The sequence below is a fragment of the Gopherus flavomarginatus genome, chromosome 2, assembly GCF_025201925.1.
Source record: "Gopherus flavomarginatus isolate rGopFla2 chromosome 2, rGopFla2.mat.asm, whole genome shotgun sequence".
NCBI lineage: Eukaryota > Metazoa > Chordata > Testudines > Testudinidae > Gopherus > Gopherus flavomarginatus.
The window spans coordinates 231,255,523-231,281,741 of record NC_066618.1 but is presented as its reverse complement, the minus strand read 5'-3'; the positions used below and the strand labels follow the sequence as shown (position 1 = coordinate 231,281,741).

Genomic DNA, 26,219 nt, shown 5'->3' with positions numbered 1-26,219 from the left:
CTAGTCATCTTTCTGATGTTTATCGAATCGTTCCAATAGAGCTCTTAGTATATTTCCTGGTGTTTTTTGGTGCCTGTCTCTTAGAGATTGGATTGCAGTCTTTGCCTGTTAAGCGGAAGAAACAGAGAATTTTACTTCTTTATAAGAACACTGCAGCTCATAGACTCACTATCATGCTTGCTAATGATACATATTTTTAATAATCTGTGGAAAATGCTATTAGGAAGGGGAGGGGAGGAATCCCCCTCAATATCCTTTAAAACTCATGATGAGAAAGTATTTCATCTTTAGCTATTAAAAGCCCCCAGTATATTTGACTATAACCCCAATCCCGCAATGGAGAGTGCCCTCGGGGAGCTCAGTGCAGGATTTGGCCCTATGTCCTGGTCATGCCCAGTATTAGCTAAGCATGTGAACTCTTTGTCAGACCACACAAGCAAATAACTTAGGGAGAGAATGGAGGAAGAGATTAAGTAAATGGAGGCTGGGAAGGTCTGGAGGGGAGAAGACCATGTCTGTACTGAATTTACTGACTATCTGAAGGGAAGATACAATACTATATATTCAGATTATTTACTACTACCGATGGCTCTAACAATTTTTACTTCCAGACAACAAATATTTATACTATGGTAGTATACAAAGGCCCCAATCATTACTGAGACCTGTACAAACAGAAAAAAAGAGAGCCCTTTCCCTGACTTCTTATCTAAAGAGACAAACACATGAAGGATAGGGGATGGGGATATGCACAAAGCCAAATGAATAACATGAAGAATTGACTCATCTTTGCTTACAGTTACGTGCATTGTTGGGTTTTTTTTTTAAATTGGTTTTACAGGAAGGGTGTAGGAAAAGGATAGGAGAATAGTAATAGTCACAGCTTGTCATCTAACTAGCTATGAGAATGAGGAATACTGGTGGCACCTCCTTCTTTTTGCTGATACAGACTAAAATGACTACCACTCTAACTAGCTATGATAAACATGCCGGCTTTTGTAAGCATTGTTGCAGTGGAGAGTTTTAAGGAGGATTTTTGAGACGGATGAGGTAGTGGCTGATCAGATTTTATCAGGGAGTTTTTCCCCATGCAGAAGAGGCTACCTGGGAGGAAAAACTGAAATATTTAAGGGAGAAACTGAGTGGTAGATAGTAAAGATTGGGGATGCTGGAATTCAGTAGATCCATATATTAACAACTGAAAAATGTTTTTAGAGGTGTGATTGTCTATTTTTGAAGGCAAAAAGAGACCATAGATTCTGATCCTTTGCTACACATTTTGAAGGGCTCTGATATGTATTCATGAGGTTTAGAGGTAGGATTTAAATAGTAGATTTGTCAGATAGGCTGAGTTGTTATGAAACCTTTGCCTATTTCTGCCCTGTGTAGTTCCGCTCCCAGTCTGATGCCTCTGTCTTTTTATAAGGCTCAGGTGTTTAATAGAGCATCAGCTGGCTTCCTTGTCTCTACCCTTCAGTGTGGGAAGCTGCTAATTAATTATTGCACAGGTGGGGCTGGCCCCATCTACCTTTAAAGAGGCCAGTTACCTGCTGACAATAATCAAGTTGCCTGAAACTGACTGCCTTTGCATCACTTTTTCCACTCCACTGAATAGAATAGAATAGATTTCCCAAATCCTTTCACTCTGAGTAATGATTATGTGAATCACCTCCCTTCTCTTTTGCAACCAGATAAAATCCCTGTGACAAGCTAATTGCTTCCATGGAAAAGAAATGGGGAAAGCTTTTAATGAAATGTTTACTTCTTTCAGTGTAGTTTAGCAGCTGGTAACAAGTCCAACCAGCACCGTGCTAGCTCTCCATAAATAATCAGCAAGTACTCCATGTATCATTGTTTGGAAACCTCTGGTGTAAATTATTGAGGGAGAGCAGCAGGGAGGAGGGTTTTGAGATTCAAACCAGAGCTGGCTGAAACTCACAATTTCCATTCTACAGGAAATTGTGACATTTCAAAATTGCCTTTTGTTCCAATTGGAATGAAGAAAATAGAAGTTTCAAAATTTCCTGCAAAACAAAAATGTACAGAAAACTTTTTTCAGAAATATCAACACAACCATATGAAAATGTTTTTCATATATATATATATATATATATATATATATAAACAATCAAGTCGAAATTAATTACTTTGATAATTGTGTCAATTTTTTAAATGAAATTGATACATTCCCGCAAAAGTTTTTTATTTAGTTGGATCAGCATTTCCTATTACAAAACTTCCATCATAATTTTTTTACCAGCTCTAATTGAAACAGCGTACAAATCTATGAAGGATTATGACAATTTAAGACAATGAAGTCAGGAGCCAATGGCAGCCACCGATTACCAATTACAGTCACTAGCATCTGTTAGTGGGCAATCGTTCACTATGTGACAGATGACTATAAAACAGTTTTACTTTATAAAAAACTATCAGACATTTTATTTTTGCCTTTTACCCTTGAAAAGCAACAATTCAAATATAGAATACTCGACATTTGACTATTTAGAAAATCAAATTACCTTTTCAGCTAGTTCTGCAGCACTTACATTTGGATCATATGGTATGGGATCGCCAATATATGTGCGAAATTTGACTGGGAACCCTCCATATAGAGGAACTACTGGCAATCGAGTATATTCATAAAGCCACCTAAATGACCCTGTGAGTTTAAAAAAAAATTGTAAAAGGCGAGCGATAGGTTAGAAGCTAGCTGAGTCCCTTAATCCAAAGAATGCCTGGATTGCTTAGTTTGCAAAGTGACAAGAGCATTTTACCAAAGTCATGACAAAATAAGCAAGACACGGCATAGAATGTTGGGGAAGCAAACCCTCTACTTACCCTTGCTTTACCTCATACATATTTGATATGCACTCTTATTAATACAATAAAAAAAACAGTTTCCAGAGTTAAAACAGAAGTCTCCATAGATTTACAACTGTATTTCTAACATATAGTATATATTGCACATATTAAAAACATTCTAAACTTGAAGAGATACATATGGGTGATATCTTACATATTTTTCCAAGTGTCCTGTATCCTTCCCGAAGATTCTGTGTGAACATAGGGATGATGGGCTAATAAACGAGAAAAAAGAAGTGGTGAGGATTTGGACAACATTTCAGTCTAATTTTTTTAAAATCCATCATCTCTGAACTAGAGAGGCATTCCATCTATCACATGATCATAGCAAATGTTACCATCTCACTAAGTTGAAATGAAACTGATAAATTTTTATTAGTAAATGAAAGAAGTCATGTGTTTGTTTAGAAAAACTACAGCTAGTTATGTACCATGGGCCTGATCTAACTTAAAAGGGGAGATTCTCAATAAGACTCTTTCCATTGACATCAAGGGGTGTTGGATAGGGTCCTAAAGTACACAAACACTAAAACAACATTGGTGGTTAGCATAAAATTTAGAAGCAGAAGGAACAGATTGTATAAATACTGCAGAACCATTCCAAAGGGACTGCTTCAGAGACATAATCCCAGGGCTGGTGCTACCATTAAGGCGAACTAGGTGGTTGCCTACGGCGTCAAGATTTGGGGGCGCCAAAAAGCGGTGCCCCCAATTTTTTTCTTACAGCGGTTCCTCCCCAAGCACGCAGTCGCTGCTCCACTTCTCCTGCCTCCCAGACTTGCAGCGCCAATCAGCTGTTTGGCGCTGCAAGCCTGGGAGGAGAATTAGAGTGGGGTAACGTGCTCGGGGAGGATGCAGAGCAGAGGTGAGCTGGGGTGGGGATGTGCTGCACGGCTCCTGGAGGGGGGAGCCTCAGGGCAGGGGGAGAGCTGCCACAGGGATAGGAGCACCTCAGGGTGGGGAGGACAGGGAGCTACCGCAGGGCTGGAGGAGGGGTGTGTGTGCAAGGTGGAAGTTTCGCCTAGGGCGCAAAACTTCCTTGCACCGGCCCTGTATAATCTGGTGGATTTTGTTTGTTTTTTTGTGGTTTTGCCTAAAATAGCAAGCTCAAAAAAATCCGGATATATTATTGGCTGCAAACTCTTGCAGGTAGGCAAACCAAATGAAGCAAAAGTCCTAAAGGAAATTTGCACAGATTCTGCAATTTTAGAAGAGCCGATATAGATGGCATGTGGTGGGGAGAAAAAAATGAGCTCTCCATCACTACTCCCTATCCACTACTGTCTGCCTTATGGTTGGTTAGCCTCCTTACTGACTGCTGATAGGGATTTTTGAAGCATACAAAATAACACTTTCCTCAGTCCTGTTTCTTTAGGGGCAGGTAAATTTTACTATGCTTATTGTACAAGAAGTATTCTGGTACAGGAAATATTTTCTCCCAAAGCTGCATAGTGGTATGAGATAATACTAGATAATGACATTTTATATAGGTTCTCATAAATATATAACATACATATATAACAAATGAGACTATTTCTTTACAGATAATATATTACTTGGTTGGAGATGATCAACTGAAACACTGAAATGCTCTATTCAAATTGCTCTTGTGTTCACAAGAGTAGTCTCAGAGCTTGACAAGACTGCTTTTGTACTTGCCACAGAGTTCTGGTTGTGTATTTTTCAAGATATGTTGCTATCTCTATTCAGGTTTAATGTTATGCAAATAAAAATGTTAACTAAGTTTGAATTTATTTGTCACTGACTTTACCCAGGGTGTAATCTGGACCATGAACAGCTGTGTCCCCTCAGTTCTCTACCCTCAGGTTCCTTTTACACTGCTTTACTGTGCAAGTTACCACTTCCGGTCTGCTCATACACAGCCTCCAGCATGTAAATTACTCCCAGTTATAGTGTATGAGTGCTCTAGCCAGTCACTCTGCATTACACTGCAGAGAAACACCAGAAAGTTCCCAGTCCCAGACTTTCCTAGAAATGTATGTCTTGTACTGCCCACCTCTTTCATTGACAGTACAAGCTCCTATAAAGTATGTCATTTTATTAATAGAAAATGACATGTACAAATCCCGTTATCCCAAACACACTGGTTTAGATAAAACAAATTTATTAACTACAACGAGATAGATTTTAAGTGACTACAAATAATGAGGCATAAAACTCAGAATTGGTTACAGGAAAATAAAAGTATAATGCGTCCAATGCCTAACTTAACAAGCTAAGTGAATTCAAAGCCAAGGTCTCTCTCACCACATGTTTCAGCAGTTTTACTGGCTGAATTTCTTTCAGTCAGGATCCCTCTACCAGTCCAAAGCTATTTCCTTTTTTCTTCAGGTGTTGTGGATTGTTAGCGAGAAAGGGAGAGATAATTTGGTGCAGCTGCTCTCCCTTCTTATAGTTCTTCTCCTCTTTGAGGATCATCTCCAGCTGAGGTTCCGGAGACAAAGTCTGGGTGGATGGGAACCCCCAGCTGTTTTGTTGTCAAGATGTAAATTTTCACCCACATCCTCTTTCCTGCCAAAGAATGGCCACTTAACCAGGTGATGGTCCATTTGATTTTATTGACACCCAACTGAGGCATTGGCTAGCCTTTTGTCTCTGAGGAACTGGTTTGTGGCTGCTCCCCAGACGTGGAATGTCAGTGATACCGTACAGAGGAATCTTATAACTTGACATGCAACGTTGCCACACATATTTTACCAGGACAATAATGATCAGCAAATTATGAGTTTTCAAATTATGCCTCACAAGGCATACTTTGTACAAAATGTATCATATTCTTGTAAAAGGGGTGAACATAGAGGTACAGATTGTGTGACTGATTATGACTGAGTGCTAGGTGTAGTCCCCTGTTCACTGAAGGTGTTGCAGCACAGAGAAGGCTGCAGGTTTGACTGGGTCAATCAACACATTCCTAGTGGGGATTACTGACCCTTGGTGATAACTGCTGGGCTAATGAGACAACTGGCTCAGTAACTGGGTGGATATATATTTGGAAGAAACAGGCAGTCATGAAAATCTCAGAGGGTGATGAAAGCTTTGTGACAGGCTCCTCCTGTTCAATACCTGTGCTACATCCAATACTGTTTAGAAAGCAAGGATTAAAGATTCATGTGGTGGAAGAGAAATGGATTGTGTGTGTGGTTTTGAGTGAGAGGCCACGAAAACAAGCTAGTCAGCACTGCTCACGGGGTAACTGAAGAAGCACCCTCTGACACTGAGGGCAAGATAAATCAATTATCTTATAAAACATACTTGAACTATTTTGTTAGTCTTTGGATCCCATGTTCAAGATAGAAAATAGGTCGGTATATACATGCAGGAGGTGGTACTTACCACTTTTGCATCTATAGCCACCTGAGCAAAGCCTTTGCGATTACCCCACAAGAGGTTGTAGTTTTCATCACTAAAGAATGCTTCTCGAACTCCGCCTGGTGAGACACCCAATAAGTGACCATTCTTCAGAATTTGAACACATTCTTCTCTTCCACCATGCATCACACCAAAAATGTCTAAAAGCAGTTTAATACCTGTAAGAAATATGTCCAGTTTACATTATAATGGAACTCTAGATCACCTTATATTAAGAACCTAAAAAAAAAAAAGTGACTAAATATCATGTGAAGCAGATAGGCCCGCATGTAAAAACTGAACTCCAAGCCATTATTTGTAAGAGTGACAGACCTTTTTTCTGATAGCATTAGTCTAACCTTTCACTCGGATTTCTGTGTTAGGGAATTTTGTTCAGGTTGAATTGTTGATAGTCAATGAGAACCAAAATATAAAGAGATAAGTTAAATACCTGTCTTTGGAAAAGAACTATTGCTTAGTCATAATAACAAGGGATTTTCCTTTGTGTGCATGACTGACTGATAAAGTAAGTGAGGATGCCATGTGTTGACTAGACTGCATATGCACCATCCCCGCTGTCAAGGTTCCTCCCCCACTCTGAACTTTAGGGTACAGATGTGGGGACCTGCATGGACACTTCTAAGCTTAATTACTAGCTTAGATCTGGTAACACTGCCACCATCCAGAAATTTCAGTGTCTGGAACACTTCCTATCCCCTCAAAACCTTCTCCCCCTGGGCATCCTTGAAAGGCTTTTTCACCAAGTTCCTGGTGAACACCGATCCAACCCCTTCGATCTTAACACAAGGAGAATTTAACCATCCTCCCTTTCTTTCCCCCACCAATTCCTGGTGAGGCCAGATCCAATCCTCTTGGATCTTAAAACAAGGAAAAATCAATCAGGTTCTTAAAAAGAAAGCTTTTAATTAAAGAAAGAAAGGTAAAAATCATCTCTGTAAAATCAGGATGGAAAATACTTTACAGGGTAATCAGATTCCTATAGCCCAGAGGAACCCCATTTAGCCTTAGGTTCAAAGTTACAGCAAACAGAGGTAAAATCCTCTCAGCAAAAAGGAACATTTACAAGTTGACAAAACAAAAATAAGACTAACCCACCTTGCCTGGCTATTACTTACAGGTTTGAAACATGAGAGACTGATTCAGAAAGGTTTGGAGAGCCTGGATTGACGTCTGGTCCCTCTTAGTCCCAAGAGCAAACAGCCCCCAAAAACAAAGAGCACAAACAAAGACTTCCCCCCACCAAGATCTGAAAGTATCTTGTCCCCTTATTGGTCCTCTGGTCAGGTGTCAGCCAGGTTTACTGAGCTTCTTAACCCTTTACAGGTAAAAGAGGCATTAACCCTTAACTATCTGTTTATGACACCCGCAGAGCTATTTAGCATTCTCCATCCTGGAGCTGAGCAGAACTCTTCCTATAGCTGCTCACCCCAGCTACTGACAATTGTTGTGTTGCTAGGGATTGAAACTGAAGGCAAGGGTATTGTCTTGCCTGTACTTTCAATCTCCACACTGCAGGTGCTCAGGCAGCATGGAGGATAAGGAAGTAGCTGGACTAGATGCAGAGTGGTGAGGAATTTGGGTAGGAGACAGACGGGAGCTAGGATGGAAAGGGAGCCAAGAGGGAGAACTGAAACAGGTTGGAAGGTGGAAGAGAAGGCTGGGGAAAGGGCAGGCTGGAGGAGACAGAAGTAGAAGGTTTCAGGCTAGGCGTAGAAGGATCTCTTACTACTATAACACACTTCTCACCAAAGCCTGGACTGAAATATCAAATTCCTGAGTCTCAATATGTCTTTGCTGTCAGTAAATATCTCTAAAACCCCCTGGCTAAATGTATGTCTCATTCCCCTCTAGTGGCTTGTCCACTTAAAGGATGACAACATACTACTGTTATCAGTTACTCTGTTAGCTCAAGTGGCAGAAGTCTATGCTGCAGATCTGAAGGATCCAGCCATGCTGTTGACCTTTGTGCAGAATTTGATGACTCACGATGAGATTTCTATTTATTTTGAATTGTGCATTTTTAAAAGCTCAGGGAGTTACATACAAAAAATGCTAAGTTTGTAAAGTCAAGCACTAATAAAGAAATGGCACACTTAAGGATGCCTATGAAACCTAATTTGCCCCCCCACCATGAGTATACTTATGATACAGTCTCTAATTACATGACCACAAACTATTTTCTTTCCATAGGACTCCTGCCTCAGCATGTACAGGACAGACCATACTCACTGGATAGGTAATTATTCAGTATTTTGTTTTAGCTGTGTCATCATTCAATTAATGCCCACATGACTTACTCATTATGCATTCTTCAGACCCTGCTCTGAATACAACATTATAAAAAAAGCCCTTGGAAAATTCATGGCATTGCAATTGGGGTTGGTCTCCCACAGCACCTCCTTGGGGTATGACAGTGTGTTGAATACACTCAGCCTCTAGTCAGCAATGACTGGGTGGTCAACAACATGGGTCTGGGTGTGGGAGACTCAGCCCTCTGACTGAGTTCCACAGAAGTCCGTTCTTTCCTGGACTTTCAAAGATCCAAAGGAAAACCACCAAACACACAACAAGATTCTCTTCCTTCAGGAAGCCCCTGGCAGGTCATAGGCCTGTGCAGCCCCCACAGGTGAGTTACTGGTAATAGTGCCAAAGTAATCATTCTGCATCAGGCCCACCTTTCCCTCAGAGGGCTCCAGCAGGAAGTAATTGTCTGAGCAATCCCAGCTCTTAACCAAACTCTTCTCTGGGAGATGCTCTCCTCTCACATATGCCACTACCTGAGCTATAGTTCTCCCTGTTAGGCCATCCCACTCATTGAAGATTGAGGTGGGGTTGAACAGTCTGGCCTAGAGCTTTTCATTAACCCTCACTTGGCCAGTCCCAGGTTTGTATACCCATCACAGGCATTCATCACTTCAGTATCTGAGTGCTGCACAGAATTTGAAGAATATATCTTCATAATAATCCTGTGAGATGAGGCACTATTATTATCCTCATTTTACAGATGAGGAACTGAGGTTCAGAGAAATTAAGCTCCGAAGTATCCACTGATTTGAAGTCCAAATTTGTAAAAGATATGGCCTGATTTTTCAGAGTATTTAGCATTGTATATCACTTTATATGTTCAGAGTACATCTCCCATTGACTTCAGTTGCAGCTGTGAATGCTCATCACTTTTGCATATCAGCCCTAGAATCTCAAGGTGGACACCGAGAAAATGCAAAATGCACAATTAGTGACCCCCTATGAAAAGTTTGGTTTAAATGACTTGCTCAGAATCACATAGGAACTCTGTGGCAGAGGCAGGGATAGACTCTAATTCTCCAGAGTGGTATTCAGCTGCGTTAACCATAAGACCATCCCTTCTCTTTATGCAACGCCCTGCCTCTTTCACAACACACCTTCCAACATCTGCAACAAATAGGGCCAGGGTCTTACAACCAACAGCCTACACAACTCTAATGCATTTTCAAAGCATAGTCTATCTTGTGCACTGAATAAGGCAGAGGTCTTGTGGAAAAATAGTATATGATCATGTAACACTGATCTACAATTTTTGAGAAGTCATCTGCTTCAGAGATAAAATGTGATATTTATTATGTATTTTGATGTGCTGAATTCAAATATGACAATTAAAACAACTGATTGGCTATTGTTTCTAAGATATTTAAGTTTTTACATTTTATGTCTATGTATATGGTGTAGATAGTAGAGTTTTAATCATAAATTGTAAACCTAGGTCTTTTCATGTGTTTATGGTTGCTTTACATGATAATATTTCACCTGTCCTGTTTATGTAACACTTTAAAAATCAGCAAAAGGGTTATATAAATAAAATTTATTATGAAACAAAAGGCAAAAAACTATTATGTACATAGTTTAGTCCTATTCAGTGTCTACTCGGCGCTTCTTGGCTTGTCTCTTGTATTCATTAAATGGAGCATCTCTTGTCACTGTCCAGCAATAGTCTGCAAGCATTGATGGGCTCCATTTGCCCTGATAGCCTGCCAGGAGATTCCACTGCTGTAGTCTGGAGCCCAACAGCTCTGCCTTACTCTTGGGTAGTTCCAAATCCCTGACAAGGTCATTCAGTTCACCTTGTGTTATGAGGTGTGGTTCAGAGGAGGAGGATGGGAGAAAATGTGGGTCCTGTGACATTGATGGTTCAGGACCAGAAGTTTCATCCTCTTTCTCTTCCTCATCTGACTCAAGTGAGAATGATTCTGGTGCATCAGGAACCGGCAGTCCTTCTTCGTGGGGTACTGGGCGTATAGCTGATGGAATGTTTGGATAATGCACAGTCCACTTTTTCTTCTTTGACACACCTTTCCCAACTGGATGCACCATGCAGAAGTAACAATTGCTGGTATGATCTGTTGGCTCTCTCCAAATCATTGGCACTGCAAAAGGCGTAGATTTCCTTTTCCTGTTCAACCACTGGTGAAGTTTTGTTGCACAAATGTTGCAGCATATGTGTGGGGCCCACCTCTTGTCCTGATCTCCAATTTGGCAGCCAAAATAAAGGTGATAGGCTTTCTTAACCATAGTGCTTATACTGCGCTTTTGTGATGCAAAAGTCACTTCACCACAAACATAGCAGAAGTTATCTGCGCTGTTCACACAAGTACAAGGCATCTCTGCTCACTTTGGCTAAACAGAAATGTGTCCCTTTGCAAAATCAAACACTGACAAATAAGAGAGCACGACACTGTATGATTTCTAGAGCTGATATAGGGCAATTTGTTCAGCAGAGTGATGTAAGCTTCGTTATGATTGCATCATCCATGACTTCTAGGAATAACATGATGCAATTCATATCATGTATGACGCAATACCAGCTTCAGATTGCATCATTCATTGTTTTGCCTAAAAAGCAAGTGCTGTCCAAACCCAGTCATAGATTTATTCATAGATCCAGTCAAAGATGTATTTTAGTCATTTCTGGTTTAAATTGAGGTTCCTTCCCTTTATAACACACTTATCCTCCGCCATTCCCAAGTCAAGGGTTGTATATCCTGACCCAATAGCATATCTTGAAAACTAGAGCCAATCAACAATTTTAAGCATCATTTTCGTTCTCAGTGACCCAGAATTAGTAAAGTTGGACTACATTTTTTTCAGAAGCATTTTGGCTGTAGAGCAGTGTAATTAGAGACTGTATCATAATGCGTACGCACAAGGAGAACAAAGTAATGTTGCACAAGCAATCTTAATTCTGACATTTCCTAACTTTTTACTGCTTGATTTTTCAACCTTTATGTTCTTTTAACATAGCTTTTTTATTGTAATATCAATAGGCCTTGAGATTGACCGTACCCTGTTATTTTGGGGCTGATAGCTAAAAAAGATCTGCCACCTTCCCAAATTATTAGATAAAGCGGATAAGGAATTATTGTATTTGGCAGTAATTAATCTGATAATTAGATTAATCAAGTTAGTATCAATGGACCAATCTTAATTTGATTTGTTTATATTTGATGTTATTGTTTGATTTTTGTTTATATAAAATTGGAAAGTTCTGTCAACTGGATGTTTCTTATCCAGACATCAGTACCTGGGATGACCAGAAACCCAGGGTAGTAATGAAGACAAATCGCATAAGCCACCTATTGATAATCCACACAATCTCTCTCTTTAGTCCTCACAATCAACCAAAGTTAGCTACACTTTAAATATCGATCAGACAAGACATTTTGGTATAGTCAATAGCAACAAGTCTAGCATAACAAAATCCTCTGATATTATTGGCACTGACACTCTGACATGTGCAGCCACCATTGTATGGAAAGGCATTTGCACTTTCAAACTATAGCAAAAATTCTGGCTACAACCTGGGCCTGAAGCCATCAGTCTTTAGGGAAATTCAACTAGTACGGAATGCTCCAGCACATCTCCTCAGCAACATGGGCTACAGTGATCACGTCAAACCTATCCTCCACTCTCTACACTGGCTTCCCATAGAATATCAAGTCACATTCAAGGTCTCCGTCCTTATCTTCAAGGTGCTCAATAGCCTGGCTGAAGACTATGGTCAGCAATGTTACTCCTCAGCACAATGAAACGTTCCACCTTAAAGGTAAAGTTCATCTGTGCAGACCAGACTTTCTCTGTAGAAGGGACTCTCATAGGAACTAAGGACCATCACAGACCTCCCCATCTTCAGCACCAAGTGAATTTCCTCCACCTTGCTTTCTCTAGCATAAACAACATAGCACTGTGGAAAGAAAGAAAGAAAGAAAAACCCCTACTGCAACAGAATGCTACACTGTACACAAAATTCTCCCCCTGAGAAGAGTGTGAGAGACTAAACATGTGACAAACTACCAGCGATGTTAGTCATTCCACTTCATGCACTACTGGAAGGCGCTTAGATACTATGGTGGTGAGGTCAATATAAGAACCTATATGGTATAAAACAGCAGAGACGGCCTGAGCCTGCTGATGGAGGCAGGGGGGCACAGCCGAATAACAGCTGGAGTCACGCCCCCTGAGACTGCACCCCCACCTAGAAAGCAGTACCCCCTCTCCTGGAAAGCAGCAGCCCCTCCCTGCAGCTCCCAGACTGTTCCTCCAGCTCTGCTTCTCCTCGCCTGGCACAGCTCTCAGCTCACTGATTCAGCTGCCCCGCAGGGAGGGGGCCTGGCTGCACCATGTGACCGAGCAATCTGTGGGGGCATGTGACCCCCACATGCCCCCTCACATGTTGTTTCAGTTGTACAGTATACTATAGTACAATGGACAAAGTTACTGTCAAGAGAGGCCTTTGTCCTACAATGAATAAAACAGCTAAGATGGATGGAATACTACCAGAGGAATTTGGTAGTGAGCAGCCCTGATCAGTGCAAGTTAATGTCTTTTAGAACATTAGTTGAAAGATACAATTCAAGAAATCTTGAAATATACCTGTTCCAGAAAAAGTGCTGACATACATAAAAACTGCCAGGTAAATTTATCCCTACTGTATTACTGGTGGTTTGAAAGACTGCTGAAAAGGATCTAGGCTTATACTGCATCACAAACTGAATATGAATGAACAATGTGATGCAGCTGTGAAAAAGGCTAATATCATTCTGGGGAGTATTAACAGGAGTTTCATATGTAAGAAATGGGAGGTAACTGGCTCACACTACTTGGCATTGATGAGGCCTCAGCTGGATAACTGTGTCCAGTTCTGGATGCCACACTTTAGGAAAAATATGGATAAATTAGAATGAGTCCAGAGGAGAGCAACAAAAATGATAAAAGGCTTAGAAAACTTGATCTATGAGGAAGGTTAAAAAGACTGGGCATGTTTAGACTTAAGAAAAGAAGACTGAAGAGGAGACCTGGCAATAGTCTTCAAATATGTTAAGGACTATTGCAAATAGGACAGTGATCAACTGTTCTACATGTCCGCTCAAGGTAAGACAAGATGTAATGAATTATCTGCAGCAAAGGAGATTTAAGTTAGATATTAGGAAAAAATTCTAACAATAGGGGTCATTAAGTTTTGGAATAGGCTTCCTAGGGAGATTGTGGAATCCCAATTACTGGAGGTTTTTAAGAACAGTTTAGACAAACACCTGTCCGGGATGGTCACTCTAGGCTAACTTGGTCCTGCCTTAGCACAGGGTAATGGGCTTGATGATCTCTCAAGGTCCCTTCCAGCCCTACAGTTCTACGATTCTGTGAAGACTCAGGCATGAAACCTTCACCATTTAGCAAACTACAGCTAGTACAGAATGCCACAGTGTATCTCTTCAGCAACACAGGCTACCGGGAAGATATCAGATCTGTCCTCCACTCTCTATACGACTTCCAACAGAATATTGAATCAGTCCTGATCTTCAAAGAACTCCATGACCTGGGCCCAGGATATATGAAAAAACATCTGAAGTTCTGGAATGAAGACCATGGCTGCAGGGCCGGCTTTAGGCCAATTCGCCCGATTCCCAGGAATCGGGCCCCGTGCCTAAGAGGGCCCCGCACCTTAGACATTTTTTTTTAAACTTACCCCGGGTCCCTGGCTGCGATCTGCTCAGGGGTCTTCCGTGGTCCTACTCCCTTGAGCGAAGCGCAGGCGGGAGCGCGGCAAGCCCCGCTCTCCCAGCTGGAGCCCCGGCCGGAACGCGGCAAGCCCCGCTCTCCTGGCTGGAGCTCTGGCCGGAGTGCGGCAAACCCTGCTCTCCCTGCTGGAGCCCTAGCCGGAGCGTGGCAAGTCCCGCTCTCCCAGCTGGAGCTCTGGCCAGAGCGCAGCAAGTTCCGCTCTCCCGCCTGGAGCCCCAGCTGGAGCGCGGCAAGTCCTGCTCTCCCAGCTGGAGCTCTGGCCAGAGCGCGGCAAGCCCCGAGGTCCCACTCTCCTGGCTGGGGCTCTGGCCAGAGCGCGGCAAGCCCCGAGACCCTGCTCTCCCAACTGGAGCTCCGGGCCTTTAAATAGCCTCCAGAGCCCTGGGGTAGTGAGGGGCTCCGGGGGCTATTTAAAGGGTCAGGGCTCCAGCTGCCTGCCTCTGCCACCCTGGTCCTTTAAATAGCCACCAGAGCCCCACCACCCCCATGCATTCCCCAGGGCTCCCGTGGCTATTCAAAAGGTCCAGGGCAGGGTAGAAGCTGGGGAGCCCAGGGCCCTTTAAATAGCCTCCAAAGCCCTGGGATAGCAGGGAGCTTGGAGGCTATTTAAAGGGCTGGGGCTCCAGCTGCCTCTGCTGTACCCTCTGCCTTGCCCACACCAGCCCCGCTCCCCCTGCCTGCAGCCAGCTCTGCACCCCGTGCCCACAGCTAGTCCCTGTCAAACTCCCTGCTGTGTCTCCAGTCAACCCCTGCCACCAGGGACGGTGCAAGGATATTTTGCGCCCTAGGCGAAACTTCCATCTTGCGCCCCCCTCTCCCCCCCAAAAATCACATACATTATACACAATACACGGTCACGAAATTGTGCACCAGACCTTTTTTTTTTAATCTGCCATGAGGCTGCATCAACTGTAAACGAAAAAAAAATGAAATTTTATTCCTATCAGTCCTTTTTCTTGTTCACTATTAAAAGTAAAGGATAGAGAATGCATGTCACTTACTATAATTAACTATTTGAATTTCATCAACTGTTTGACGTAAATATTGATTAAGAGATCAAGATGACTTTCAAGCTTAAGCCTGAGTATTCAAGCCTTGTTAGGTTTATGTTGCAACCATTACACTAAACAAAAGCACAGATGTAGGCAGATATTATCCTACTGGTGTAACAGCAACTGCTCTGGATAGGATCAAAAAGTTGTTCCACATTAGGGGTTGTCAAGTTTCTCAGAGGCATTGTGGTCCAGGTTTGTTTTAAAGAAATAGACCCCTATCCTGCAATCACTTATGCAGGAGGTATCTGTTAAGATGTTTTGCCTTGTTCTACTTTACCTCACTTGAGATAGGTGCAATTCAAGCATCTGACAAAATAATAGGAGAGCAACCTTCCAAGTTAGTAAGGAAAACATCTGGCTAGTACAACCTAGGATCCCACTATTGTGCTGCTCTGCTAGAAAGAATGATAAAAGATTAAAGTTCACAGAAGGTACAACTCCAAGGTGCTCCGAGCTGTCCAGCTAATCCTTGAATGTTACATTGTAAGAATTCACATGCAAATCCCATTTGCTTGATTCAAAAGAGGAGGCCATCAATGGGAGAGGCCTGGGAGCTCTAGAGATATTAATAGTTCATGTCTGTTCCAGTATTTAGTATCAAATCAGGGCTTTACCTGTCAGCAAACAACCACCACGCCTACTTATTTCTCAGCATCGTGCATGTTGTGGCTAGATGGTGATCCTGAGTCACTTGTTACCTTACACAAGAGAAACCTACATTTTAAAGAATTATTTCAAATGGGACAATAAAACAGGAGTAACAAACTTTCTGCTTTTCTGAGGTAATAGCCCCAGAAGTTCTTTATTATTTAACAGAGAGCCTGAGCTGAATGCTGGAACAGGGGGCAATATGATGTTGAAGGGCTTCTGTGAAGAAAGAGGAAGAAGTGGCTCTTGGAGCCTCTGGGCCTGATCTAAAACCCATTGAAATCAGTGGGAATTTTTCCACTGACTTCAAGGTCTGGGGATTGGTCCTGCTTTGAGCGGGGGTTGGACTAGATGACTTCCTGAGGTCCCTTCCAACCCTGATAGTCTATGATTCTATGAAGGTGGATCAAGGCCTCTGATAACAAGAGTAACTTTTGTAAACTTCTCATTTCTGGGCAATGAAAATACTTACTGAAATAAGGACATGATTGCTGGGGATGGACGAGATGTGGAGATATCAGAGGATGAGAGGCTTACAGTCACCTGGGTTGGGGATCTGGGCTAAGGGTGGTTGGTGGTGAAGTAAAATAGGAAATATGTGTAAACGAGCTCTTAAGCTAAGAAGTGGGGGCTTAGTAGGTTTTAACACATGCAATAGTTTAAAACAACACACAAGGGTGTATGGATTGTTTGTAAGGGGTCTGTTTAGTAATGAAACAGAAAACCACTTCAAGTTTAGAAAATGTGGGAACAGTTTAGATACAAACAGGAAAGGGAATATAAAAAACTATACAGATTTTGCAGAACATGATGTGAACCTAACAACTATGTCACCTGATTTTTGTATCCTCCTCTTCCCATTTCCTTATTTTGCTTCCATTGTTTGTCACTATCACTTGGTGTCATTTTTAATTTAGATTACAGGCTCTTTGGGCTAGTGAGTCTCTTTTATTTGTCTGCAGAGATCCTAGAACATTTTTGGACACAGAATACATAAGTAATAATATTCATAACAATAATTGCCAAGTGATATACAAACTTAAATGGGATAGAGCCCAGGGGATCCCCCGGGTCAGCACGCCACTGCAGCAGCCGGCAGCCCAGGGGATCCCCTGGCCCAGGGAAACCCTGGGCTCCGGGCTGCCGCGGCGGCGCGCTGACCCTGGGGACCCCTTGGGCTCCGGGCTGCCGCGGTGGTGCGCTGACCCGGGGGACCCACTGGGCTACCGGCTGCCGTGGCGGTGCGCGCTGACCCAGGGTCAGTGCGCCTCCGCGGCAGCCGGCAGCCCAGGGTTTCCCTGGGCCAGGGGATCCCCTGGGCTGCCGGCTGTCGCGGCGGCACTCTGACCCGGGGGATCCCCTGGGCTGCCGGCTGCCGCGGCGGTGCCCTGACCCGGGGGACACCCTGGGCTGCTGGCTGCCGTGGCGGTGCGCGCTGACCCAGAGTCAGTGCGCCTCCACGGCAGCCCAGGGTTTCCATGGGCCAGGGGATCCCCTGGGCTGCGGGCTGCCGCGGCGGCGCCCTGAGGGGGACCCTCTGGGCTGCTGGCTGCCGCGACGGCGCCCTGACCCGGGGGACACCCTGGGCTGCCGGCTGCCGCCGGCAGCTCAGACTCCCTCTCTGTCCCAGCAGCAGCGGCTGGTGAACCATTTAAAAAAAATTTGGGGGTGCTTTTTGGCACCGCCAAATCTCGGCGCCCTAGGCAACCGCCTAGTTCGCCTAAATGGTTGCACCGGCCCTGCCTGCCACACACCCGTGGCCCTGTCCAAAGCCAGCCAGCTCCACACACACTGCTGCCCGCACCAGCCCTGCACACCCTGCCCTGTCTCCAGGCAACCCCTGCTGCCTGAAGCCAGCCAGTCTCTGCCTCTGTCTCTAGCCCTGCCAACCCCTGCTGCATCCCCCCGCGGCCCTGCCTGAAGCCAGCCCGCCCCACACACCCCCTGTCTCCAACCAGCCCCACACCCCTTGCCCTGCCTCCAGCCAGCCCCATGTCCACTGCTGCCCTGCAGTTCCAGGACAGTAACCCTGCACACCTGCTTCAATGAGGTGGGCAGGGAGCAGCTGGGACCCACACGTGTGAAACAGCAGTCATTAATAATCAATCAACAGCATATATGATGCAATGTACATAATTTATAATTTTATTATTTATATAGTTATGGAAAGTAAATAATACATGAAAGAAATGAAAGGCTTTTTTTTCCACTTTTTTTTTTTAAATCATCCCTGCCAGGGTCCCGCCGAAAATGTTCGAATTGGGCCCTGCACTTCCTAAAGCCAGCCCTGCATGGCTGATGACTGCACTCTGGCACAATAGAACTCTCAACAATAAGAGTAAAACTTGTCTATGCAGGAGACAAAACTTTCTCTGGGGGGAGTTTGAGAATTTGGAATGAACTCCCCCAGGCACTAAGGACCATCATAAACATCATCAATTCAGGTGCAAGGTGCATTTCTTTGACTTTGCCTTCTAAAAAGTCACACCCTACCAAAACAAGATACTCCGCTGCACACATTTCTCCCTCTGGGGAGATGATGAGAGAACAAACAACATGTAACATATGTAGTCACGTGGCTTAATGCACAACTGGAAGGCACTCAGATACTACAGTGATAAGTGCAGTATAAAAAACTCTAGTGAACAGAACAGAAACAGAACAGTTAATATGTACACTTGGAGGACAGATGTCTTAAGGGGAGGAATGTTGAAACATATGACACATTCTTACATAAGTAAAATATAACATTTTATCATGCCGATACAGAAAGTTTATTTATTAGAATAGTTTACATATAGGGCCCTACCAAATTTACGGTCCACTTTGGTTAATTTCATGGTCATAAGACTTTAAAAATAATAAATTTCATGATTTCCAATATTTAAATTTGAAATTTCAGGGTGTTATAACTGTAGGGGTCCTGACACAGAAGGGGGTTGTGGGGGGTCACAAGTCTATTGTAGAGGGATTGACTATTGCTACCCTTACTTCTGTGCTGCTGCTGACGGTGGTGCTGCCTTCAGAGATGGGTGGCTGGAAAGCGGCAGCTGCTGGCTGGGAGCACAGTTCTGAAGGCAGTGCTGCCACCAGCAGCAGCATAAACGTAAGGATGGCACAGCATGGTATTGCCACCCGTACTTCTGCACTGCTGCCTTCAGAGCTGGGCCCTCAGCCAGCAGCTTCCACTCTCCGGCCGCCCAGCTCTGAAGGCAGCATAGAAGTAAAGGTGGCAATATCATACCATGCCACCCTTATTTCTGAGCTGCTGCCTTCATAGCTGGGCAGCTTCATCTACATTAACCTTATGATGCCCCCTCCAGACCCACTTTTGGGTTGGGACCCCCAGTTTGAGAAATGCTGTCTCCTCTTTGAAATCTATATAGTATAGGGTAAAAGTATACAAAAGACCAGATTTCATGGGCCGTGACGTGTTTTTCACAGCCATGAATTAGTAGGGCCCTATTTATGTATTAGTTACAACTTTGAAAGTCAATAATAAAACTAGTTTAATAGTGCATTCTTTTCACTTACAACAGCCTTAATTATACCAAAAATATTAAGTGGGATACTTAACAGAAGAAAGAACACTGCCCCTTCTTTATCTTAATGCCACATGCAAAGTTTTTGGAAATGTGTGAACCAATAGCTGTTATGAACTTCAGGAGATCTCAGATTTCCTCAAACATTTGAAATTACACTATTTTTTGTAGTACACACTGGCAAGCAACCTGAAAGTGCCTGTACTAATGTATGTATCTCTAGTATTAATGTATGAATTTCACCAAGTATTTTTGAATTTAAAATATTTCTAACTCTCCTCCCATCCCTTCACCTGCCCAGTATAATGAAAGTGCTTTACCTGGTATTTTAAAGGTGAAGTGATCAGCTACTGAGTGGCAAAGTCTGCCCTTCTGGTTACATAATCTAGCCAGAAAGTACAAATAGTCTATAGGTGTGGCACCATGGTAATAAACAATCAGTCCTGGTCCTTCTGGGATGTTTTCCACACCATGAAGCTCATAACCTGTGAAGTACACAAAGTGCAATTAGTTTTCTACCAGTCATGTTGTGATTTAACGTAAGTTCCTTACTAGATACCAGCAGGAAGTTATAAAGGAAACTGCACCAAAGATTAACTTCTCATTTGCCATGTCAGTGATATCAAGTTAAAGTTGATTATAAGGTGATGTTGTTACAGAAGGAACTGTGTAAGAGGGAAATAAACCTCTACAGCAAACTGTCTTCGCTTCACAATAGCTATTATAAAGGCATTTGCTCAATGGGCTGTAGCCTTTATGATTCAGTGAAGTGGGGAAGAATAGGAAACATGAATATGGCCCTATGACCAGAACAGATCCTGCCTGAGAGACCTGGGGTTTTGGGAATCATGAACAAGATCAGGGGGTGGGGGGAAGGTTAGCCATTCAGGGTGGGAGGGCAAAGAGATCTAGGTGGATATTGCCTTGCTTTTTACAGAAACTGGGAGTTTGGTGTGGTGAATCAGGTCCAAGAGCACCTTTCTTTGGGGTCCAAAGTGTACCACCTATTACATACCTCCCAACTTGGATGGCTGGTGTTCTACTCCCCAAAAGCCATCTCACCGAGATGTCCATACCTGTACGTGGAAGGCATACAGCTGCAAAGCTAGATACCACCAGATCACCGAAGAATCGGTGTTCTTCGAAATATTAAGCTAATGAAATAGGGCACAATCTGTAAAAGATAGTACTGGAGGGATACCATATTAGCCCTAGGACTGTTAAATTCCCCTTCTCAATTCTGTAATATTTAGTTTCTCATGGAAAGTGATTTCAGTTCAAATATAGCAGTAAGTGTTCATAATATTGAAAGGCTTAAGCATCAGTCTGGAACACACATGTCTGAGTGAATGACAGGGCATTGACACAGGATTTTTTTTTATCATAAAAAAGACCTTGTCACACTGAACCTGCCAGCGAACTTGCTCTGGAATAGTTAAAGGAGCAGCCAGCATGGCAAAGTGGGGTAGGAATTACCCAGCTAGTATTTGTTTGGAGATAAGGGTTTTCTTTAGTGCCCTCACTTTATATAAGAGGGTTTGGATTCATGTTTAAAGAAAAAAAATCTTGCTTACCATGCCATAACTTTCCATACAAGTCCCAAAGACATATCACCATTTGCCTGCCATTGTCCCATAACTTACTGGAATAATCCCCCTTTAGGCGATTCTTTCTCTTGTAAACATGAAGAAGAAGACTGGAAAGGTAGAGAATACCAAACAGAACGATATGAAATGCAAGCAGCATTATAAATGGAATTAACAGCAACAAGAAGTAGAACACCTAAACCAGATAGTCTTAAGGTGCTCCAGACCAGTCAATTCTTCCAATATGTCAGTCAGATAGGTCATATAGTTTACAAGTTTCTGCTCTGAAATACTGGATTTGCTTCTGCTTAGCATCTCCTGTTAAAAAGAGAATGAAACAAACTAAGTCCAAAACTCTTCATAGTCAAGGCAGCTTTCCTAGGAAAAGATGACATTATCCTTTATTCTTCCTACTAGCAGAGAAGTTCCACACATTTTTATTTAATTTAAATGGTGTTCTTAACATTGACTGACTGTTCTATGTAAACTAGGACTTTGATATATGGCTAATACTATGGTTACATATAAATATGTGTTATTTTTTATTTATATTAGATAGTGTCCCATTGTACTGGGCACTATAATTAAGCACATATTAAGACACTGTCTCTGCCCCAAGCAGCTTCCAGTCCAAAGCTCTGATTCCACAAATGTATGTTTGAATTCAATAGGAATACTCATATGCTTAAAGTTAAGCATGTTCATAAGCATTGTCAGGATCAGAGCCTAAGACTACAAGTGGGTGGGAGGTGTCAGGGCAGTGGGGTGTCAGGACAGATGGGTGGGAGGTTTTGGGGCTGTTGGTTGGGGAAGTTGGGTGGGGGTGTCAGGGCAGTTGGGTGTCAGGACAGGGGGGTGGGGGGTGTCAGGGCAGGGGGGTGTTGAGGCAGTTGGGTTTCAGGTGTCGGGGCAGTTGGGTGTCAGGGCAGTTGGGTGCCAGGGCGGGTGGGTGTGGGGGCAGTTGGGTGGGGATGTTGGGGCAGTTGTGTGTCGGGACATGTAGGTGGGGGGGTGTCAGAGCAGTTGGGGGTGTTGGGGAAGTTGAGGAATGTCAGAGTGGTTGGGGGTGTCGGGGCAGTTGGGGGATGTCAGAGCGGTTGGGGGGTAGGGACAGTCGGGGGATGTCGGGGCGGTTGAGGTGTCAGGGCGGTTGAGGAATGTCAGAGTGGTTGGGGGTGTCGGGGCAGTTGGGGGGTGTCAGAGCGGTTGGGGGGTGGGGACAGTTGGGGGATGTCGGGGCGGTTGAGGTGTCAGGGCAGTTGAGGAATGTCAGAGTGGTTGGGGGTGTCGGGGCAGTTGGGGGGTGTCAGAGCGGTTGGGGGGTGGGGACAGTCGGGGGGTGTCGGGGTGGTTGAGGGGTGTCAGGGCGGTTGAGGAATGTCAGAGTGGTTGGGGGTGTTGGGGCAGTTGGGGGGTGTCAGAGCGGTTGGGGGGTGGGGACAGTCGGGGGGTGTCAGGGCGGTTGAGGAATGTCAGAGTGGTTGGGGGTGTCAGGGCAGTTGGGGGGTGTCAGAGCAGTTGGGGGGTGGGGACAGTCGGGGGGTGTCGGGGCGGTTGAGGTGTCAGGGCGGTTGAGGAATGTCAGAGCGGTTGGGGGTGTTGGGGCAGTCGGGGGGTGTCAGGGCAGTTAAGGGATGTCGGGGCGGTTGAGGTGTCAGGGCGGTTGAGGAATGTCAGAGCGGTTGGGGGGTGGGGACAGTCGGAGGGTGTCAGGGTGGATGAGGTGTCAGGGCGGTTGAGGAATGTCGGGGCGGTTGGGGGTGTTGGGGCAGTCGGGGGTGTCAGGGCGGTTGAGGAATGTCAGAGTGGTTGGGGGTGTCGGGGCAGTTGGGGGGTGTCAGAGCGGTTGGGGGGTGGGGACAGTTGGGGGGTGTTGGGGCGGTTGAGGGGTGTCAGGGCGGTTGAGGAATGTCAGAGTGGTTGGGGGTGTCGGGGCAGTTGGGGGGTGTCAGAGCAGTTGGGGGGTGGGGACAGTCGGGGAGTGTCGGGGAGGTTGAGGTGTCAGGGCGGTTGAGGAATGTCGGGGCGGTTGGGGGTGTCAGGGCAGTTGGGGGGTGTCAGAGCGGTTGGGGGGTAGGGACAGTCGGAGGGTGTCAGGGCGGATGAGGGGTGTCAGGGTGGTTGAGGAATGTCAGAGTGGTTGGGGGTGTCGGGGCAGTTGGGGGGTGTCAGAGCGGTTGGGGGGTGGGGACAGTCGGGGGGTGTCGGGGCGGTTGAGGGGTGTCAGGGCGGTTGAGGAATGTCAGAGCGGTTGGGGGGTAGGGACAGTCGGGCGGTGTCGGGGCGGCTGAGGTGTCAGGGCGGTTGAGGAATGTCGGGGCGGTTGGGGGTGTCGGGGCAGTTGGGGGGTGTCAGAGCGGTTGGGGAGTGGGGACAGTCGGGGGGTGTCGGGGCGGTTGAGGGGTGTCAGGGCAGTTGAGGAATGTCAGAGTGGTTGGGGGTGTCGGGGCAGTTGGGGGGTGTCAGAGCGGTTGGGGAGTGGGGACAGTCGGGGGGTGTCGGGGCGGTTGAGGGGTGTCAGGGCGGTTGAGGAATGTCAGAGCGGTTGGGGGGTAGGGACAGTCGGGGGGTGTCGGGGCGGTTGAGGTGTCAGGGCGGTTGAGGAATGTCGGGGCGGTTGGGGGTGTCGGGGCAGTTGGGGGGTGTCAGAGCGGTTGGGGGGTAGGGACAGTCAGAGGGTGTCAGGGTGGATGAGGTGTCAGGGTGGTTGAGGAATGTCGGGGCGGTTGGGGGTGTTGGGGCAGTCGGGGGGTGTCAGGGTGGATGAGGTGTCAGGGCGGTTGAGGAATGTCAGAGTGGTTGGGGGTGTCGGGGCAGTCGGGGGGTGTCAGAGCGGTTGGGGGTGTTGAGGCAGTCAGGGGGTGTCGGGGCGGTTGAGGGGTGTCAGGGCGGTTGAGGAATGTCGGGGCGGTTGGGGGTGTTGGGGCAGTCGGGGGGTGTCAGGGTGGATGAGGGGTGTCAGGGCGGTTGAGGAATGTCAGAGTGGTTGGGGGTGTCGGGGCAGTCGGGGGGTGTCAGAGTGGTTGGGGGTGTTGAGGCAGTCGGGGGGTGTCGGGGCGGTTGAGGGGTGTCAGGGCGGTTGAGGAATGTCGGGGCGGTTGGGGGTGTTGGGGCAGTCGGGGGGTGTCAGGGCAGTTAAGGGATGTCGGGGCGGTTGGGTGGGGGGCGTGAGGCATCGGGCTGGGAGTCAGGAGCTCGCGATCCCTGCACTCTCCTCACCGTTGCCAGCCATGGGTGTGCAGACGCCCCTCCCCAGTGGCTGCCTGGCTGGCTGCAATCCAGCAGAGAACCCAACATCAGCATGAGAGGAAACAAAGGGGACCCCTGGTTACCTGTAGCTGTGCACTGCCACAGCATCCCCTGGTGTGGGGGATGACTTACTACAGAGGAAATCCCATAGGACTGTGAGGCGAGTGTGACATCCCAGCTGGAATGCAGGAAGGTGTGACAACGCTGCTGAATGTATGAATGTCATGTGAAATTCATGAGACTTGGAAGTCCTGCTCATCAGCTCTCCTTGAATTCCTAAAGTAAGCCCTGTGTGCAGTGGTATGGTCAGAATGAACAGGTGTTGATTATATTGGGTTGTGCAGGGCTCAAATTTGCATATTTTTAAAAACAGGTTTATCTTTAAAATTTACTGTCCTAGCCGTTATTACATCCACTAGAAAGGAAGGTGAGATAGGAGATATCCTTCTGTAAATATTTTAGTGTTAAACAGTCCATTACTTTTTATGAAACAAAGGCTTTTTTCTAAACACAGGTTTGCACTGATTCAGGTATGGTCTCCTCTAGGAGATTAGGTCCGTATAACTACATTACTCAGGGCTTGTCTACATCAGAAAGTTGCAGCGCTGGTGAGGGAGTTACAGCGCTGCAACTTAGGAGGTGTACACATCTGCAGGGCACCACCAGCGCTGCAACTCCCTGTTTGCAGCGCTGGCCGTACTCCCGTTTTGTCTCGGGTGTAGAGGATCCAGCGCTGGTGATCCAGCGCTGGTAATCAAGTATAGACACTTACCAGCGCTTTTCTTGACCTCCGTGGAATAAGCAGGTATCCCAGCATACCTGAGGAAGCCTCTGGTAATCAAGCTGGTCTCCTTCCCCGGCTTGCTCTCGCGTTCCCCGAACCCCGAGCAAGCAGGTCTCCTTCCCTGCGGTTTGCAGGGTGGTTCCGGGAACGCGAGAGCAAACCGGGGAAGGAGACCAGCTTCGCCGCGGTTTGCTCTCGCGTTCCCCGAACAAGCAGGTCTCCTTCCCTGCGGTTTGCACGGTGGTTCGCGGAACGCGAGAGCAAACCGCGGCGAAGCTGGTCTCCTTTCCCGGTTTGCTCTCGCGTTCCCCGAACCCGAGCAAGCAGGTCTCCTTCCCTGCGGTTTGCAGGGTGGTTCGCGGAACGCGAGAGCAAACCGCGGCGAAGCTGGTCTCCTTTCCCGGTTTGCTCTCGCATTCCCCGAAACCCCTTGAAGCCGCCCAACAGCGCTGCAGTGTGGCCACATCTAACACCACTTGCAGTGCTGGTTGCTGTAAGTGTGGCCACTCTGCAGCGCTGGCCCTATACAGCTGTACTAATACAGCTGTAACAACCAGCGCTGCAAAATTTTAGATGTAGACATGGCCTCAGTTGTAGGAAAATGCCACACCCCTCATATGTACCTCAGCAGTTCTGATTCTTGTACTAGAAATGTATCCCCTTGGCAGCTGTGTCCCCTTGCTCCTTGGGAGCAGTAGCCTGTATGTCCAACACCTCAAAGAAAACCTGCAGTGCCGAGTCTCAGAGCCTTGGTCAATTGACTTGGAAAGATTACCAGTATGTTTAAATTTACATATTTTGTTGTAAAATATTAAAAACTACATAATTTACTGTAACTTTTAAAAATTTCTCCCCAGAAGATATTACAAAATACATACATGAAATAATCATATAACTTTCTTAAAACATATCTATGTCTTATCTAGTCTGGACATGGGTTGTCTTTCTCATGTCAGCAAGGGGAAACAGATGTAAAACCAATTTTATGATGCTGACTCCCTCTATAAAGTAGATCATTTCCAACTATAATCAGCTTTCCACTGTGTGCTCCTAA

The 26,219-nt window shown here is 45.5% G+C and overlaps 1 protein-coding gene across 1 annotated transcript; it reads right to left on the bottom strand.

Annotated features, from left to right (window-relative positions):
- LOC127044293 (transmembrane protein 68-like) lies at positions 1–21,447 on the bottom strand. The gene is given in 7 exon segments (XM_050938931.1): positions 1–105; positions 2,523–2,662; positions 3,020–3,080; positions 6,220–6,413; positions 19,867–20,031; positions 21,121–21,345; positions 21,348–21,447. Coding segments are annotated over 7 exon segments (990 nt in total).
- Between the last annotated feature and the right edge of the window lie 4,772 nt (positions 21,448–26,219).